Genomic DNA, 16,156 nt, shown 5'->3' on the forward strand with positions numbered 1-16,156 from the left:
ATTCATCTTTTTCAAAGGCAATTAAATTCAATCTTGTGATTGGAAAAGAAAAAAAAAAATGCAAAATGCATAACTCTAAAAAATATATTATATATATATATATTTACGCACATACATTAATTATTTATATAAATTTTTTTTATGAAAAATTGAAAAACAAATAGTGCGTAATCACTTTTTCATACAAAATTTCTTAAAATAATTTACTAATAAGTTAAAGCTTATATTAGTAAAACCCTATATTTATTTATTTATTTATTTGGAGGAAAGTATAGTTTTATTTTCATTTAAACCACCAATCAAAAAATAAATTTTTTTTATGAAAAATTGAAAAACAAATAGTGCGTAATCACTTTTTCATACAAAATTTCTTAAAATAATTTACTAATAAGTTAAAGCTTATATTAGTAAAACCCTATATTTATTTATTTATTTATTTGGAGGAAAGTATAGTTTTATTTTCATTTAAACCACCAATCAAAAAATTTTTTCTTTTTTTGAGAAGAAGAAAGATGGTAAAAACTTGGAAACTTACATCGGCCCAACCGTTGAAATGAAAAGTTAACTTTACATCTTGGCCATCCATGGGTGTCGCACCCGTGCAAGACCTAGTTGAAAATCTAAAGAGAAGAAGGATCAAAAGATTTAGGATGACATTGGATAGCTGGTAAAGTTTGTGGTTGTGGAGAGACAGACTACTACTGTGACAAGGTAGATTTTTTCTCGATCTACCAAATTGTCTCAATCATCAGAATACTCCTTCAGTTAGTACTGCATTGTGATTGTAATTTCAATTTCTCTGTTTTATCTGATATATTCTCTTTCTGTTAATGTAGAGACTGTACAGTCTTTTTTTTATTTTATTTTTTAAAATTCAATTGTTGTGAGTAGTTTTTGGTAGCAATCTAGATTCAGATATGAAGCATGATGAACTTTGAGTTGTGACTTATAATATTAACAAAATACTAAGGAAAATGAGAATGTTGGAGTGCTCTTATATAGCTACAGTTGTTGTTATTATTATTATTATTTTTACTTGTTTTTTTTTTTTTATAGATAATAGAAGCTTTATTGATTAGAAAAGTACAATGTGTTTACGATTATAAACCCACTGCAATTGAAACGAATACAAACAAATCAAAGAGAAGAGCTAACAGAAATTAAGAAATCAGTTGTGGAAATACAATGCGTAAAACCCCAAATACTAGACCACTCTAGCAAAGCCTTCAAAAGATCTACAGGTCTCTCTATATCTTCAAATGCACGTGAATTGCGTTCCCTAAAGATTTACCTATGTTATTGCCTGACCCTAAAGCAAAGCTTTCCGTGTTTATATCTGATTAATGGGAGACCATTGAGTTTGCCGATAGCGCCTTTTGTTGTTTGGTCTGCTAATAGTGTCTCAACATACATACATGAGTCATTCTCTATGTCATTCTACCATATTTATCTAGGTCAAATATTACATTGCTGGTATCTTGTATTAAGATATTGATGCCAAAACTAATTCATATACAAGGGAAACAAACACCTAGCCATAGCACAAGAAAGGAATTAAGAGGAAGAGGATTTAAGAACATCCAAAGAAATTCCCCCTTACAAAGCACAAAACTCTATCTTGAATAGAGTTTGTAAAGTAGCCATTCCCTTCAATTCTACCTTGATGCAAGATACCATTTCTCTGCTGCCATATGTGATTCACAGCAAACCATAAAGCTAAACGGAATACATTGGATCTAAGGCTCTTACCTTTGGCATGTCTTTCACCCCTAGCCCATGATCTCAACCCGACAAAAGCTAGGATGCTTCACCAAGCACCAATTCATGAGAGTCCTCCATATTCTCCTGGAAAAAAGAGCATTCAAAGAAGAGGGGCTTTCTGTTTTCAATTTTATTTCTGCTTAGTACACTCCATTAAAGCCCATTTAAGCATTCTTTCCTTTGTTGACAATCTATTCAACATGGCCAGCCAACCAATGAAAGCATGATTAGGTATGGCTTTTGAATACCATATCAATCTCCACCAACTAACCTCAGCTTCTTTCTCCCTAATAGCATCCAATGTCTCTGCACAAGAGTATGAACCAGATTTGGAAGGGATCCAAATTGGTGTATTTTCCTCAGCAAAATCAATTAAGCACAATTTGTTTGGATAGGAACTAGGTTATTGGATCTGGCTGGTTCCCAAATCCAATTCCCCCCTTGCAACACACTAGACAAAAGAGCATTAGAAGAACTGGCTGCATCATACATTATCCTGTGGCCATATTTCAAGAACAAGGCAGTATTTGGATGCCACCTATTGTGCCAAAGATGGATATTCTTACCTGAACCCACAAGAAATCTAATGAAAAGTCTAGCAATCTCCCAAGCTTCAGGATTTTCCTCCACCCCCAGCTGCAATCTTGAGTTATTTTGATTATCCAAAAGCTTTTACCCTTTAGGAGATTAGTTCTAACCCATAATGACCGAGTTTGAACAAAGAGAGACCAAATAAAACCCATTATTGCTGCTTTATTCCAATCTTCAAGCCTTTTTAAACCCAAGCTATTTTCATATTTTGGTTTACAAACCAAGTCCCGTTTTACTTAATAACTTTTTTAGGCAATACGAACGTCCTACACCAATAGGACTGAAGACTAAACAGAACAGACTTTATTAACAGGACCATACCTGCATAAGAGAGATATTTCACAGACCATGACTGCTGTGATTTTATCTATAAGAGGCTTGCACTCTATTTCAGATCATCTTTCTGATATAGGAGGGACTCCAAGATATTTAACAGGCAGCTTCTCTTCTTTAAACTGTAGGAAGTCTAGGATCTGGTGCTTTAAATGTGCAGGAACAGCCGAAAGAAAATTTTCAGTCTTTGTAGGATTTGCACCAAGGTCTGAAATTCTTTTGAAAGCCTCAAGAGTATCTTGAATTATAGTAAGAGAATGGATGTTAGCACTTGAAAACAGCATCAAGTCATCTGCAAAACGGAGGCGAGTGAGTTTTAGAGTTTCACAATCAGGATGGAATCTAAATGCAGAGGATCTTGCGATAGCTGACTGTAACATTCTCGAAAAGACTTCCATTACCAATACAAATAAGTAAGGAGACAACAGATCCCCTTGTCTTAGCCCTCTCCTCCCCTTGAAGTATCCCACAAGGCTGCCATTGAAAGCAATAGAGCAATTTGTGGTGGTAATACACTCCCTGACCCATTATGGATTTTCATAATTTTACTAGTACATCATTTACTTCTTACATGTTGATTATTCTTTCTTGTTTAGCCCTTGTTTCTTGTTAGTTGTTTCAAAAACTATTTGGGAAGCCAAGAGCCTTGTAGCTCAATTTGTTGGCACCTCCTGGTGTTTCCAAGGAAGACATTGAGGGTTCGAATCGCTTCTCCCTAGTTATTACTATTGAATTATAAAATAAATAAATAAATAAACCATTTAGGAAATGTGAAAAAATGGGCAATTCTTAAATATATCTTGAGATTCTGGATTGAAAGTTTGGCAAATTGCTGCCTGATTGCCTAACAAAGTGGACTGACCATTTTCAAGTTATGCTTGTCATTGTGTGTTGCTCCACCATGCTATCTTCCTTATTAAGTAATGCATTTTTGCTAAATTCATTTCAATCTTTGTTCATCTAATCACGGAGCAATTTTTGGGGCTAAGAGAAGAGCTGTATGCTCTACTTTTTGATGAAGCCTTTCAAAATGTTCCATTCCTGATCTTTTGCGTAACATTTGCTGGATCTTCTTCTTGGCCAGAAGAGGATTTGTGTTCTCTCCTCGGCCTGACCAATGTCATCACAGGGCCTTGGGGAAGAGCTAGCAGAAGCAAGTGCCCGTCACTTTGAGGCCAAGAGAAGAGCTGTATGCTTTACTCATGCATTTGTGGTTTTCTCCCTAGGGGTGGGTACAAATGGCCTTGCCTTGGTGAGGTTCCACGTCATCAAAAAAAGAAAAAAGCCATAACAGCACAAAACTTAAGACTGAAACAGAATTTCTTTTAATTGTGATTCTAAGCAAACAATTGGTGGGTTTTGTATAGTTTGATTACCATTGGCTTGATCTTTTTTTTTTTTCCTGGGTATTGGTAATGGAATATTGCAGAGATTAGTTCAACACCAGCCAACTCAGTACCCTTCATCAGAGATGAGTATTGGGAAAATCAAGTTTAATGCTTTTGACTTGGGAGGACATCAAATAGCTCGTAGAGTGTGGAAAGACTACTATGCCAAGGTAGATATATCAATCTATCAATTATCTTTGATGAGAATGTTTAGTTAATGTTTGTTACTCTTGTGAGTACTTGCAATTTTTATACTTGTTTTTCATAGAGCGTCAATTGTGTGATTCAAGGTTGAACAATAGGGAATGTGGTTTAAATGATTGTGACTAGTTTTTGCTAGCTAGATTCAGATTTTCCCTGATTTGAATCGTGATAAATTTAGGGTTGTAACCATATGTACCATAAATTTGGCAATAACGAATATTTTGATATGGAATAATTACCCCTTGTAATAAATTAAACTGATTTGGCTGAAGTCTAACCAAAATACTAAGAAAATAAGAAACTTTGGTGCTTTTATATGAATTAACTCTCCTCCCCCTCCCCCCTCTCTCTCCCTCCCTCTCAACTAGCTAGATGATAATCCATGTCCCATATTCCTGAGTTTTGCTATCCTAATAGAATACCAGCGCCCTGTGAAGTTGCTTTTGCTTATGTTGTCACCTGTAGAATGATCTTAGGATAGTTCTGCCTTCATAATCCCAGACAAACCTCTCAGTATTTATCTGATTCATGGGAGGCAAATATTGATCGTGGGAGTTCGCTGATAGCACCTTTTGCTTTTAGAAGGTCTGCTAATAGTATCTCACCATACACGATTCACTCTCTGCTTTATTTACCGAATCTATCTAGGTCATGAATCATGATGTACATTTTGGACCTCTTTCATTAAAATATGGAATTTTTTTTTTACTAGTAGATCAGAGATTTCTTATATGTTAATTTTTTCTTTCTTGATCTGATCTTGTTTCTTGTCAATTTTTCTTAAACCAGAGAAAAATAGTGACTTCTTATGTATTTTTGAGCTTTGCTATCCTGATTGAGTAACAGCATTCTTTGCAATTGTTTTTGCTTATGTTATTGCATGCAGAATCCTTAATGTTATGATAGTTCTACCTTCATAATCTTAAACAAGCATTTCCATGTTTATCTGATTCATAGGAGGCAGAATTTGATTGTGGGAGTTCGATGAAAGCACCTTCAGTGTTTAGAATGTCTGCTAATAGTATCTCACCATACATAATTCATACTCTTAGCCATTGTACCAAATCTATCTACATCAAAATATACATTGTAGATCTCTTGCATTAAAATATGGCATTTCATAATTTTACGAGTGCATTGGTGTGTTGGTGACTTCTTTGCAAGTTAATTTGTATTTCTTGATTGGACCTTCTTTCTTGTGAGTTTTAAAAACCAGAGGAATGCTTTTAGTTGTTGAGGGTAAAAATGCTTCCATTTGGGAAATGTAAAGAAATAGTGATCCTTAAATCAAACTTGAACTTCTGTATTGGAAATTTGGCAAGATGTTGCCTGATTGCCTAACAAAGATTGCATGTTGGCTCACAATCCTAAATTAACCCCCTCTCCTAAATTAACCCGCTAAATAGATAACTGCATGTGAGGGGGTTAATTTAGGAGAGAACCAGTCCTTGTGATTAAGGGCAATACCACAACCATTAGCCACTCTCCTCTTTGCCTGAGTCAGAAGGGAATTCTTGTAAGAGCAAAAACTATTCCAAATCCATGAGTCTAGTGGTTTGAACTGTCCCTCAAAGGGGAAAGTTTTGGGAAAATATTGGCTTTCGGTGTTCTAGACATGATTGATTGGGGCTGATTGGCTCATCTCCAGACCTGTTTAGCTAGCACAACCTTATTAACCAACGAAGCTTCTCTAAACTCCAGCCCCCTCTCCAAATAGGTTGACATAAGGCATCCCGACCCACCATATGGAGTTTCCTACTTTCATTCTCATGCCCCCACCAAAAATTGCAGTGTCCTAACCATGGCACTACACAGTTTCTGGAATCTTGAAACAAGAAAATGTGTATAAAGGCAAGGAACTAATCACTGATTTAATTAAGTTCATTCTACCTGCCTGGGATAAGAGTTTAGCTTTCCATCCATGAAGCTTAGAATTAATTTTATCCAGCAAGGAGTGAAAGTGTGGCACCTTATGCCTGCTGAAATTAAAATTAAAACCAAGGTACCTTCCAATAGTGCTCACACTTCAAATGTACAAGGAGTTTTCCCATTTTAGTTTTAGATCTATGGCTGTGTTTGGACTGAAAAAAATCTGAGATTTGGATGTGTTGATCACTTGTCTAGAAACTCTAGAATACCAATCAAGTTTTTCCACCAAGATATATGTAATTGCAGGAGCATTTTTGGCTATTTTGATGCCACAGAAGGTCTTGGACGGTTCGCCATCAAGAACAACAGAAGAGAAACATTTGTGCAGAGGATAAAAAGGTAAGGGGATAGAGGATCCCCCTGCCTAATTCCTCTTCTTCTTCTTCCCATGCTTCTACACAAGCAATTACTGATGGCTACTGATCCACCATGTTTTGAAGGTTGTGTTGTATGCCTCCTTTGCCTATTGTAGAATGCCATCATCTCATTTGAGAAGTGGGCTGCTGTAACTTCTAATTTGAATTCTACTCCATGGAGTTTGGTAAGTCTTAACGTTTGAGCATTCAACATTCTTTCCACTTCATCTGCCTCCAAGCTTCATTGAAGCCTTTCATGACCTATCATCCTGCACTTTGTACACAGCTTAAAAAAACTCGTTCATATCAACACTGCATCCATTGCTTTACTGCATTGTCCATCTTAAGGACAAAGTCTGCAAGGAGAGGCTTCAACGGGTCCACTTGAACTTTAATGCTGCTGTGGTGTCTGGTTCTGCCAATCTTCCTTTTCAACCAAGCCAATCAGACCACCCATTCTTTCCACTGTACAAGAACTGGTACTCTATCAGTAATCCATGAAATTGGACCCCAAGAGAGAGATACTTTGAAGTTCCAGGTTCCCAAAAACCAGATTGGGTCTCCAATGTTCTCATTAGCGACTGTGGTGTGGGGTCTTAGCTTGGAAGTGGTTAGGATGCTACTATGATCATGCTTAGGTCGGAAAGCTACACTAGTTGCCCCCCTCTAACCATTTTTCTTTTCCAAAAAAAAAAAAAAAAAATCACATCTAGGGACCATGGCCCTTTAGCACAAATGAAGTCTAGATCAATTCTAGAAAAGATATGAAGTAGATAAAAGGAAGCTTCCATATTCAACACACTCACTATGCCTCTGAGACGCCATGCAGTGTTAATCAGTTGCTGCATACGGGGCACAGAGAAAGATCTAAACAGAAACTTCATTGAACCAATAAAGTACAGCTACTTTGAGCCAATAAAGTACAGCTACTGAAGGGCAAGAGAAACCCCCACTTGCTTTCCAAAAGCTCTAGGACAAGAATAATAAACTATAAAGGATAGAGAAGCTTTTAAGAGTCAAGAGAAGAGGGACATATTGTGAAAAGTAAGGTTAAATTAAGGTGAGTGAAGATGATGATTAGCAATTGCAGGACTAGAAGACTAGAAGTAATTAAAAATGATTGCCTCCTGTCCTCTACTCAATCCAAGAGAACATCTTATTGGGCTTTTATATTTTATAAGCCTATTGGGCTTGTTTGTTGGTGGTAAAGTAAGCAAACTATTCTTTAAAATTTTCAATTAATCACCTGATTATATTAATCATTGCAAGAAAGTCAATGTTATCTTATCTATAAACATAATACATAACTAAAAGCAACTAATAAGTGTCGCCTATTTTGACTGAAATGTCAAAATCCAACTGTCAGTCATTGTAGGTGTTGCTAAGTAAACTAAAAAGTGGGTTTGATCGTTTGAGGATGCGACAAATTGACAGTTTTTGTGAATTTCCTCTCTTGACCCTGACACACAGCTTAGTCGGTCCCACAATTCCAGCTGTGGAAATTGTGGACCAATTGTGCCTTTAAAGGGTACCAAAAGCTCCAAAATTATTGCCTTATAAACCCTCACAGACAAAGCATACGCACACGCACACGCACACGCACACGCACACATAACACCTAGGTTGTCTACTTCTCTCTCTCTTTCTCTCTCTTTCTGTCACTGAAACACACAACAGAGAAGAAAATAAAGAAGGAAATGGATTTTATCAACTGGGTTCAAGAGTCGATGACTCGGGTCTCTCGTTTCTTCATTTATCAGGTGCCTCTCTCTCTCTCGCTCTGTTTTCTTGCTCATTTTTAAAGTTGTGTGTTAATTTGTATGTGCTCTTTCTTTTTCCCTGAGAAAAGCTGGGCGTCTTTAATCCCTCTGAAACAAATTCAAAGGAGGCCAATATCTTGTTCTTGGGCCAGGATATTGACTGCAAAGAGGCTGTGATTTTTAGCCACTCAGATGAGGTATCTCTCTCTCTCTCTCAAGTGTTTGGTTTTTAAGAAAAAAAAGAGAAAGGAAATAGCTGAAAATACTGATAAAGCTTCTTTTATTTATTTAATTATTTAAATTTGATTCTCAACCAACAAATGGTGAACTTGATGTTCTTTGTTGTGGGTGTTGATGAGGGCATATTGCAGATCCAGAGCATATATAGGAAAAGGACAAATATTATGCGATCTATGTTTCCATCTCAGTATTTGACATCGTGGGTGTCTAGTATTGGGAAAATCAAGTTTAACTTTTTTGATTTAGGAGAACATGGGATAGCTCACAGAGTTTGGAGAGACCATTGTGCTAAGGTAGATTTCTCAATCTATCAATCATCTTTGATGAGAATATTTAGATGATTTGTGTAATATGATGGTATTGTGATTACAATTTAATTTTCTTATTAACTCTTGAGAAAGCTTGCATCTTGCAGTGGTAGACCAAGCTGTTTAATGGAATCCTTTATGTCTTAGTCTTTTTTTTTTTAACATATGGTCAGTTTTTTGATTCCATTTTGACTAATAGGGAACATGTCTTACATGATTGTGCTAGTTTTTGCTAGTAAGCTGGATCCAGATTCACCCCAATTGAACCATGATAAACTTTGAGTTGTAACTGTTTATATTTGCCTGATAGATTTGGCAATATTGAATATTTTGGTTTTGAATGGAAAAGTTAACCATTGCTATATTTTTAACTGATTTGGCTAATGTCTAATAAAAATACTATGCAAATGAGAATTCTGGTTCTCTTTAACGTATCTACATTTATTAAATTTCTTTTACATATGTCTCATATGCTTGAGCTTTGTTATCCCAACTGAACACCAGTGGCCTGTGAAATTCATTTTGCTTATGGTATTGCGTTACCCTAAATCTTAATATACTTTTGCCTTCATACTTCAAGGCAAACCTTTCCGTTTTTATATTTCATTCATGGGAGGCAAGCATTGATCATGGTATATCAGTTATAGCATGTTGTGTTTTAGAAGGTCTGCTAATAGTGTCTCAACATACATGTTGATTATTCTTTCTTGTGTAGCCCTTGTTTCTTGTTGTTTTTTTTATACCATTTGATAAATGTGAATATATACACACACAATGATCCTTGTATATCTCTTGAGATTCTGGATTGGGATTTTGGCAAAGTGCTGCCTGATTGGCTTACAAAAGAGTTATGCTTGTCACTGTGTGTTGCTCCTCCATGCTATCTTCCTTGTTAAGTGATGCATTTCAATCTTTGTTCTGTAGATGGATGCAGTTGTGTACATTGTGAATGCTGATGCTCTACTCAGGTGGCGATTTCTGAAGCCAAGAGAAAAGCGGGATGCTATACTCAGGGAGCATTTCCTGGGACCAAAAGATGAGCTGAATGCTTTACTCTCTGATGAAGCCTTTGCAAATGTTCCATTCCTTATTTTTGGCGTAACATTTGCTAGAACTCGTCTTCACCTAGAAAGGAGGTTGCGTTCCTTCCTTGGCCTGCCCAACATCACCACGGAGCTCACAATTGCAAATGCTCGTCCCCTTAAGGTTTTTGTGGCTAAAGAATTGCGCAAAGACCAGTATCTAGGTGGTCCCCCTGAACATTTTTTGGCTAAAGCATCATGCAAAGACCAGTATCTAGATGGTTTCAAGTGGCTTTCTCAATACATTAAATAGTAGTAGGGGGTGTATCTTATGTTTCATACATACACATGTAACATTATTCTCACAATGAGGTTGTATTTTATGAATCTTATAGGCAGTTTGAATGAATATTTGGCATCTTATTTCAAGTGGAGTTGCTGGCACACTATTAGTTTGATTGTTGATTTTCCTCTATTGATTGCCTGCTATAAGAAGTATATCCATTTGGTTTAGGTGGAGAGGTGGGATCGGAAGTATTGCAAAAGATTGAATTCCGTTTGGATTCAATCACTGTGCATTTAGGCAATTCCCCTTCAGTTTCTGAATTTGGGAAGCTTGAGATGGATGTTTGAACTTTGAAGTGAGTGCCTATTTCAGTGGGCTCTTTACCAAAATTCTTATATCTCCTCCCATTAGACGCAGCTAGAGCACAAAAACTATAACATCTAGGTGTATGCATATATTTTTAGCTTAAAAGCAATGATATACTTCATCATTTCCCAATTGAGGTTACCTTATGCTAATTCCAGAAGTACTTTTTATCTCCTTAAAAGTAAACTTAGCTTCACTTTTGCTTTCAAAAGAAAAAAAAATTATTAATACAGAAAGACCTTAACCATTGGTAAAGATTGTACAACAATAAACCAAAGCAACACTTTCTTTTGGAATGTAGCTCTTCTATTTTTTTTAATTTTTGCTTGAACTTTGTAGATACATCCTTTGTACGTGAAGTATCTCCTCTTTATCGATAAAAAAATGTCTTTGTTACAGGATGAATTGTGAATAAAACAGATAAGATAAATCAATTCAACTCACTTGTAGCTATAACTGCTAGGAAGATGATTATAATAAATAATACACAACTTAAGATTGTTCTTTTCATAGAAGAATGTTGGTCTAACATGGATAGTAAGGGATGTAGCGGGTACTAGCCACTCTGTAATGTGTTGCACTCATAGTAATTATGGAAGCTTATCCCTGAAAGTTTGTCATCTTTAAGGGCGATTCTTAAAACACCATTTCAACCATTAGGCAAGATTCTTCAAAATGTTGAGTAGGAAGTTGTAAATATTGGTAGGGAATGAAAGAACTTGCTATCAGGATTCTCAATGAGTCAATGTCTAATTTTTGTTATTCCTCTAGAGAGTTATTCGTTGGCCCATAATTTGGTTAACTAGGCTGCCTTTATTTCATCTGAGGAAGTTATGAAGAGGTTTTTATATGAACCTGACAATTAGAATGATACCTGGAACAAAATTGGAGTGCAATTAGAATCTAATCGATTTCACGTGTGATGTATGTATACACCATAAGTTCATTTTTGAGGAATTAATTCCAATTATGTTGTATGTCATTGTAGAGAAATGAAATATGAATTTTTGTGATTATTATAATGAAGAATATGAACTTATTTCTTAAGTAAATTGAAAAAAAAATTTTATTATTTCCACTAACTTAAGCATACAATTATTTTATTATTTTTTGATTGCTAGTTTTCTTAATCAAATATTTTTTTTCTCCTTTTGCTTGATTTTGTTTCAATTTTTGTCAGAGTAATTAAACTCAAGCAAGAATACAATATTCCTAATCAATAGTCTCTCATATAAAATTTAGAAAAAAAATAATTTTGTTTGATATAAATATTCGTTGTACCATTTATAATTAGTAATGAAATAAATACATTTACCCTTGTAAACTCTACTTAAAAAAAAATGTAAACTATTGATTAAATATCACATCCCTTTTATAATTTTAAGTTTTCTTTTTGTATGTATTTAAAAATTATACATACATACATTTATAGTAATTATTAGCATCTTATTAAAATGAAATTTGATGTGTGTGTTAAGGATTGTGAAAATTATTTAACCCAATTATGCAATTTTGAATTAATTAAACTAACTAAAAATAACTTATAAGTTACATACATATTTGAAATTGAAATACAAACAAATTCAAAACCCAAAAAAAAAAAATAAATAAATAAAAGAGGGAAATAAAATACTTTTTTTGTCCCAAATTGTTGGTCCTATTTAGAAAATCAAACTTTTTAAAAGAATATTATTTAATGCATTTTTTATACTTAGTCCTACTCCCATTGATTTAAATTATACAAAAAGAATGATATTGACTTTTTAGATAAAGTAAAAAGGTGAGATAAAAATTTTATTTATTAATTTTAAACAATGAATTTTATTTTAGATCCAAAATAAAATAAAAAATCAACAATCTGAAACAAAAGGAATAAGCAGTAAAGCCACCAATAAATAGGCCATTATAATTTTGTTTATTTTTAATAAAGGAGTTGTTTTTAATAAATAGGTCATTATAATTTTGTTTGTTTTCAAAAATAAATAAATAAAATAAAGGAGCTGTGGTCCTTGTGGATCACAGCAACCCACATGGGGGAATAATCTCGCAGCCAATCAAAACATAAATACTGTCGTGTCCAAGAAGTTTCTTCCAGTCTTCTTGTAAGCATTGAATATTTTAACGTAACGCTTTTTTTTCTTTTTTTATCAAATCAAAGTCCAACGTTGGAAAAAATGATTGGTGCGGTCCGTGTGGTGTGGATAAGGATCTGACCGGTACTTTAGTGTATATTGTTATTTATTTCTTTCTCTTTTTTTAAAATTTTTATTTTTTTTCAACCTATTTTTTATTTTATTATTCCATTGAGAGTCATTCTTTAAATTTTTATTCTCAACCAGCACTTGCACATTATCTATATTTTATTTTGGGTGGGGAAGTGGTAAAATTGGTGGGGAATGGAAAAACTTGCTATCAGATTCTCGGTGTCTAATTTTTGTTATTCCTCTAGATAAATTAATTCGTTGGTCCGTAATTTGGTGAACTTAAGCTACCTTTATTTCATTTGAGAAAGTTATAAAGGGGTCTTTATGTAAACCTAAATATAGACACAATGCAGTTTATGAAAATTATAAATTAACAAATATTGACGCAAAAATAAAGTTGTCCAAGAGGCAAAATGTAAGGCTTATGATAAATTATATAACTGATAAGGGAACTAAAAACGATAAAATTGAATGGTGTTCGGTGCATTATAGATGAATATTAAAAAATATAGAGACACTTGACATCAAATAATAAGATAAGTAAAATGACACTTGTCACAAAATTGGAGTGCAATTAAAATTTAACTAGCCTATCTCACATGCGATGCACTTATACACTATAAGTTCATTTTGAAAATTTTAATAAAAAATTATTTCTATGACTCATGTATAATTGTTGAGGAATTTATTTCAATTATAATGTACGTTGTTGTAAAAAAGGAAACAACATAAACTTTTATGATTATTATAATTAAGAATATGAAATTATTTTTTAAGTGAATTGAAAATCTTTAATTATTTCCACTAACGTAAGCGCACAATCATTTTATTATATTCATGATTGCATGTTTCATTAAAAAAATTTCTCTTTTTTCTTGATTTTGTATCAATTGTTGTCAATTGTTGTAGGTCTTGCTTATTTTGAAGAAAATAAATAATTTTAAAATTAATATCATTGTCCTTTGTTCAATCCATATTTGTACCCACTATAGAAAACGATTATATATATATATATATATACACACACTCACAAATATCACTACAACAAAATACATTTTTGGTGATGAAATTTAGTGACGAAACACTTTTTTGTCACCAAAACATAATATAGATTCCATTGCTATTTATAAATAATAATAAAAACTTTTGGTGACATAAGTATATTTTCATCACTATTAGTTGTACTGAAAGTAGGGTGCCAAAGAAAAAAGTGAGGTGCGAAGCTAAATTGATTCATAGCGACGAAATTGGTCATCGCTCAAAGTGTAACATTTAGTCAACAAATAATTTTGTCGCTATAGGTTTTTTGGGAACAAATTAGGTGAAGAAACAATATTCATCATGAAAGATCACCAATAACAATGAAATAAGTCATCCTTAAAAAGCTCACTTAAACTTTTAAACTTAGGTTTTTTCACCTCCCTTCACTCTATCTCGCTCCCTTCCTTAGTCTAATATGCCCAGCATCTAAAGAATCAAATAGCTGAGCTCAAGGAGGCAAAAGCAAAGCAAGACGAGGTGAACAATAATATCTTTCACTTTTTGAGGAGCAAGAGTTACAATGACACTCTTAACTATAGGGGTAGCTCGTCTTCAAGCTAAAAGATTTATTGGTTAGTATTTTATTTTAGCAATTGTGCATTACATGGTGTGACTACTTTTATTGCATTGCATGATGTGACTACTTTATTTGCAACTCAAAAACTTCACTAATAAGTCATCTTAATAATCTTTGTCTAGAAAACCTCTTTTGCATTCAAGTCTCCTCATGAAAAATGAATGATAAGTTATTAGTGAAGTATTCTAAACATCGGTATATTATGTATAAGATGGTCTGTTTGGCCAAACAGTTTCCTAAATCCAATGGCAAGAAAACAAAAAATCATTTGGATCTATGTCACTAACAATGACACCACCGACTTGGCAGGTAGTGAAGATGATGAAGAAATGCCAATTGTTCAACACCAAGTGAAGAAACAAGTTAGCGATATCATAATGAAATATTTATCAAAATGAGTCTCAAGCCGAGTCATGAACCAAAATGCAAAGCCAGCACAGAACGCAGTGGCGAAAAGCAAGCCCAATGGGGTTAAGAAGTATCAAGGCATTCAGGCAAAGGTCGTTCGAGAGATGGTTGGTGGAAATCAGAGACCCAATTCAGATGGCTAGGCGTTGGTTGGGTACCTATGACACCATTGTAGACACCCAATTTTGCACCTATGATTTAATTAAGGAAAATGACTTGAATGACCATTTATGTACTTCAAAATCATGATTGCATTACATGCATCAAATCATTCTTGCATTACATGCATCAACTTGTCTTTGCATTACATGCATTAATTTATTCATTGCATATCATAAAAATGATCTTGAGATTCTATCGGTCGCAACGGTGTTTCTGGTTTTCAAATCGGACCATTGCATCGAAAGATATTGTATGATCAAGTTTGCACAGTCAACATGCATTATGTTTAGGTAGAATCGACCACACATGATCAATTAAAATTAATTCTGATTGGATAAACAATTACAATTAATTAGATAATTTTGTGATTGGTTGATAATTTGTGTTAAAATAGGATTGCATGCATAGGAATAAAAGGGATGATTGGATAATAATAAAATTGTGGATAATCTGAACTTTACCAAGATTTATTTTAGGGTATTTATCTACAAGATAATTGTTCTTAAATAGTCTGCATGATCCAAAAAAGAGATGAAAAATCATAGACGGTGGATGAAAACACGTCTAGGTACAAGGATCGGCCAGGAAACCCTAGAGGAGGAGTCCAAATGACACCCGAACACGAAAGAGTGTTCGGAGTCGAAAGGGCAATTTGACACTTTTGGAGTGCCAAACGACACTCTAAAAGTGCCGAATTCCCATGTTTTGGGTTTTGGCCCAACGGCCTTCGGGTGACGATAAGGCACACTCTTTTCAATCTTTTCGCAAAAGGATGCGTCCAAATTCACACCCTAATCGTCTGTACCTATTTTTTAGAGTCCTCTGACCTCTATAAATAGAGACTGAACCTCATAATTCAACACCTTTTTTTTTACGCTTTGGGAGGCATACATTTTAGGCTCTCAAATTGCTCATATTTTCTGATCCTCTCTCTGAGTGTTGCTGCTTAAATTAGGGTTTTTAGGTTTTAAAGATAACTGAATAAATTTCTTTATACCCTAAAACATCCTCTTAAGAATAAAGTGTGCTCATGCAAGAGGTTGTTTTCTAACCCTTTTGTTTTTATGCTTTTCTTTATCATGATGATGCATGTTTAATTGTTTAAGATATTCATATTTTACCTTGTTAATTTAGTTCATGAAAATATGTTCTTGATTCCTTTATTGTTGATATAATATGTTCCTTAGTTTTAAAGATCTGCATGTAGTCAACTCTTTTTG

At 34.1% G+C, this 16,156-nt stretch overlaps 1 protein-coding gene and 2 non-coding genes across 9 annotated transcripts; all 3 read left to right on the forward strand.

Moving 5' to 3' along the window:
- The first annotated feature begins 531 nt into the window (after window positions 1-531).
- On the forward strand, window positions 532-10,321 carry LOC112005678 (small COPII coat GTPase SAR1A). Of its 7 annotated transcripts, XM_024037978.2 has the most exons (8): window positions 532-711; window positions 4,115-4,243; window positions 6,453-6,545; window positions 6,647-6,747; window positions 6,849-8,322; window positions 8,412-8,519; window positions 8,694-8,855; window positions 9,795-10,321. In XM_024037978.2, exons 5-8 carry the CDS (start codon window positions 8,260-8,262, stop codon window positions 10,203-10,205), a joined length of 744 nt encoding a protein of 247 aa, XP_023893746.1. In that variant the 5' UTR covers window positions 532-711; window positions 4,115-4,243; window positions 6,453-6,545; window positions 6,647-6,747; window positions 6,849-8,259; the 3' UTR covers window positions 10,206-10,321. The 7 variants fall into 7 exon arrangements, with proteins under 7 accessions (XP_023893746.1, XP_065631259.1, XP_065631260.1 ...); XM_065775187.1 differs by having other exon boundaries at window positions 4,115-6,545; XM_065775188.1 differs by having other exon boundaries at window positions 5,235-6,747.
- On the forward strand, window positions 4,772-4,891 carry LOC112005696 (small nucleolar RNA snoR83). The gene has a single exon (XR_010629653.1). It is a non-coding gene; the product is annotated as a small nucleolar RNA snoR83 (small nucleolar RNA).
- Window positions 5,197-5,316, forward strand: LOC112005698 (small nucleolar RNA snoR83). Its single transcript, XR_010629654.1, has one exon. It is a non-coding gene; the product is annotated as a small nucleolar RNA snoR83 (small nucleolar RNA).
- Window positions 10,322-16,156: the final 5,835 nt, after the last annotated feature.

The sequence above is a fragment of the Quercus suber genome, unplaced genomic scaffold (assembly GCF_002906115.3).
Source record: "Quercus suber isolate HL8 unplaced genomic scaffold, Cork oak 2.0 scaffold_106, whole genome shotgun sequence".
Classification (NCBI taxonomy): Eukaryota; Viridiplantae; Streptophyta; class Magnoliopsida; order Fagales; family Fagaceae; genus Quercus; species Quercus suber.